We start from the raw sequence: 2738 nt of genomic DNA on the forward strand, positions 1-2738 counted from the left end.
TCAACTTCTCTTTCTGGTGGTAACCCAGGAAGATTTTCTGGAAACACTTCAGGAAAGTCACACACAGTAGGTATATCTTTAAGGCTAGGACTCTCCACACGTGTATCAATTATGTGAGCAAGATATGCACTACAACCTTGATGAATCATTTTTCTTGCTAAGGCCGCAGAAATAATATTAGATGACAATGATCTTTCACCATGTACAATAATGTGTGAAAATGTAGGGTCCTTAAAAGTCACCTGCTTAGACCTACAATCCACTACTGCATGATATTTATAAAGCCAATCCATACCGATAATAATATCAAAATCGTGGAAAGGCATTTCAATCAAATCAGCAGGAAAGATCAAGTTTTGAATCGTGAAAGGACAAGCTTGGTAAATTCGATTACAGACAACTTGGTAACCTAAAGGGCTTTCAACCAGAACATCAAAGTTAAGCCTCATAGATTTCACATTTTCAGGAAGAACTAGTGATGAACAAATATAGGAATGTGTAGAGCCAGGATCAAATAGTGTAAACACAGATAAGCCATATAAGTCAAATTTACCGACAACCACGTCCTGTCCCTCTTGATCATCTCTCTGCTTCATAGCATAAGCTCGTGCAGTAGCTCTGGACCCGCTAGCTTGATTTGCTCTACTTGCCCCTGCTGCTTGGTTGGTTTTAGGCCTTGCACCTCTATTGGTTTGTGGAGGATTATTAGAAGACTTCTGTACTGAGCCCTCAGTGTACACGGGAGGAATATTTTTAGGATTTGGACAGTCCTTCACTTTATGATCAAAGCTTCCACAATTAAAACAAGCACCAGAAGCTCTCCTACAAGCACCATAATGATTCTTTCCACATTCTGCACAAGTGGGAACGCGAGTCTTGCCTTGGCTATAACTCGGGGTACTAGCTGTAGAAAAATCTAGTCTGCTTTGTTTCTGTTGATTTGACTTGTTGACACTACCAGCCTTAGAATCATCAAACCTTCCCTTCTTGGATGGACCTCCAAAATCTGACCTAGGCTTCCGGAATCTATTTTCATGTCTACTAGCTTCTTCCCTATCAAGTCTTTCCCAAGTGAAAGCAGCAAAAACTAATTTACAAAAGTTCTCATGTTGCAGGATTGCCACATTCTTTCTGATGGAATCGTTTAGGCCATCTTCAAATCTCCTGCATTTATCTTTTTCATCGGTAATAATGCCTCCAGCATAACGAGAGAGTCTAAGAAACTTTTGTTGATACTCAGCAATAGACATGCCTCGTTGCCTTAGATTCAAAAACTCTTTTTTCTTAGCATCACAATAAGCAGGCGGGACATATTTCATACGAAACTCTTTAACAAAATCATCCCAAGTAAGAACTGGAGGTTTTGCTTTTGCATTTGGCACACCTACCCACCAGTCATAAGCATCCTTCTGCAATAACGAGATGGCATACTTGAATTTGGCAACATCAGAACACTCCAACTGTTCAAACACTCTCTCCATGCGCTCAAGCCATTGTTCAGCATCTGTGGGATCAATAGTACCTTCAAATTCAACTCCACCCATTTTCCTCATTTTTTCAAAGTTTAACCCACGGGGGTCATGGATCGTTTCAGCCATACGGTGAAAGAATTCAGCCATTTGTTGAAAAGGAGGGTTCATAACGTGAGTACCAGGGCTCATGTGAGGATGTGGACCAACTCTTACTCCTTGTTGATTTCCCACACCAGACCCACTAGTATGAGGAATAGACTGACCCGAGGACTGTTCGCCAATTCCTTCTTGTGTATGAGGTTGGGAATGAGAGTCACCTGTATCTTCACGAGCAGCTTCCATAGGTCTATGAGAAGAAGAGGCCATAACTTAACTCCTTCAAAAGTGAAGATCACATTGCATTAGGGACATGAATATGATACATTTGCAACTTACATGCATTAAATATATTATTTACCCTATAGTGATTTACTAATATAACCCAAACCTTCCAAAAACAAAAAAAACAAGTGTGTAAAATAAAATTCCTAGAACCACAAACCTAGGCTCTGATACCAACACTTTTAGCGACCCTCCAGGGAGGATGCTACTAAAAAAAAAACGTGTATTAAATTCGTGACATAAAAAAAATAATATATATATATATATTTATAACTTTCTGTAAGGCCCATTTATATGATCAAAAAAAAAATGAAAGGTGTAAGTTGTTAGCCAACTTAATATTTTTTTTTTCCATCTCAATTAAATCAAATAAAAATTTCAATTTAGGACGGGCAACTTCTCAAAATAGTTTTATTTTAAAAAATATCTTTCGAGACAATCATGAATTACGATAATTTATGCTTCATTCAAATGTTCTAACTCCAAAGGGTAATTTAGTACTTCATAAAATTTAGAAATGTACATACCCCAAAATTTACAAAACAAGCAACAATCTTTAAGTTACAACTCTCAGAAATACGTACATAAATACAAATACACAAGCAAACCATAAATTGCATACACGTCCCAAAATACTACAAAATATAGGTGCCTATATGCAAATGTGATCTTCCTTAAAGCTCCCAAAACTTCAACTCCAATGGCCAACCTCAAGCATCTTCTCGGACATTTCCTACGATAGAAACAACTATCGCTAAGCATAAAGCTTAGTGGTGCAAAACTACAAGTTTGAAGCCTTTGGGTTCTTCAACTTATTTTCTCAAGTCATGGCAGCACAAATGTACACATAACAAATAAATCAAGACAACAAATATATCATGACTA

At 37.7% G+C, this 2738-nt stretch overlaps 1 protein-coding gene across 1 annotated transcript; it reads right to left on the reverse strand.

Annotated features, from left to right (window-relative positions):
* Positions 1 to 772: 772 nt before the first annotated feature.
* Positions 773 to 1838, reverse strand: LOC129890525 (uncharacterized). The gene is made up of 2 exons (XM_055966064.1): positions 881 to 1838; positions 773 to 822 (listed from the first exon to the last, which is right to left on the reverse strand). The coding sequence occupies exons 1-2, from the start codon at positions 1836 to 1838 to the stop codon at positions 773 to 775; spliced, it is 1008 nt and encodes a 335-aa protein (XP_055822039.1).
* Positions 1839 to 2738: the final 900 nt, after the last annotated feature.

Source organism: Solanum dulcamara, chromosome 5 (assembly GCF_947179165.1).
Source record: "Solanum dulcamara chromosome 5, daSolDulc1.2, whole genome shotgun sequence".
Taxonomy (NCBI): Eukaryota; Viridiplantae; Streptophyta; class Magnoliopsida; order Solanales; family Solanaceae; genus Solanum; species Solanum dulcamara.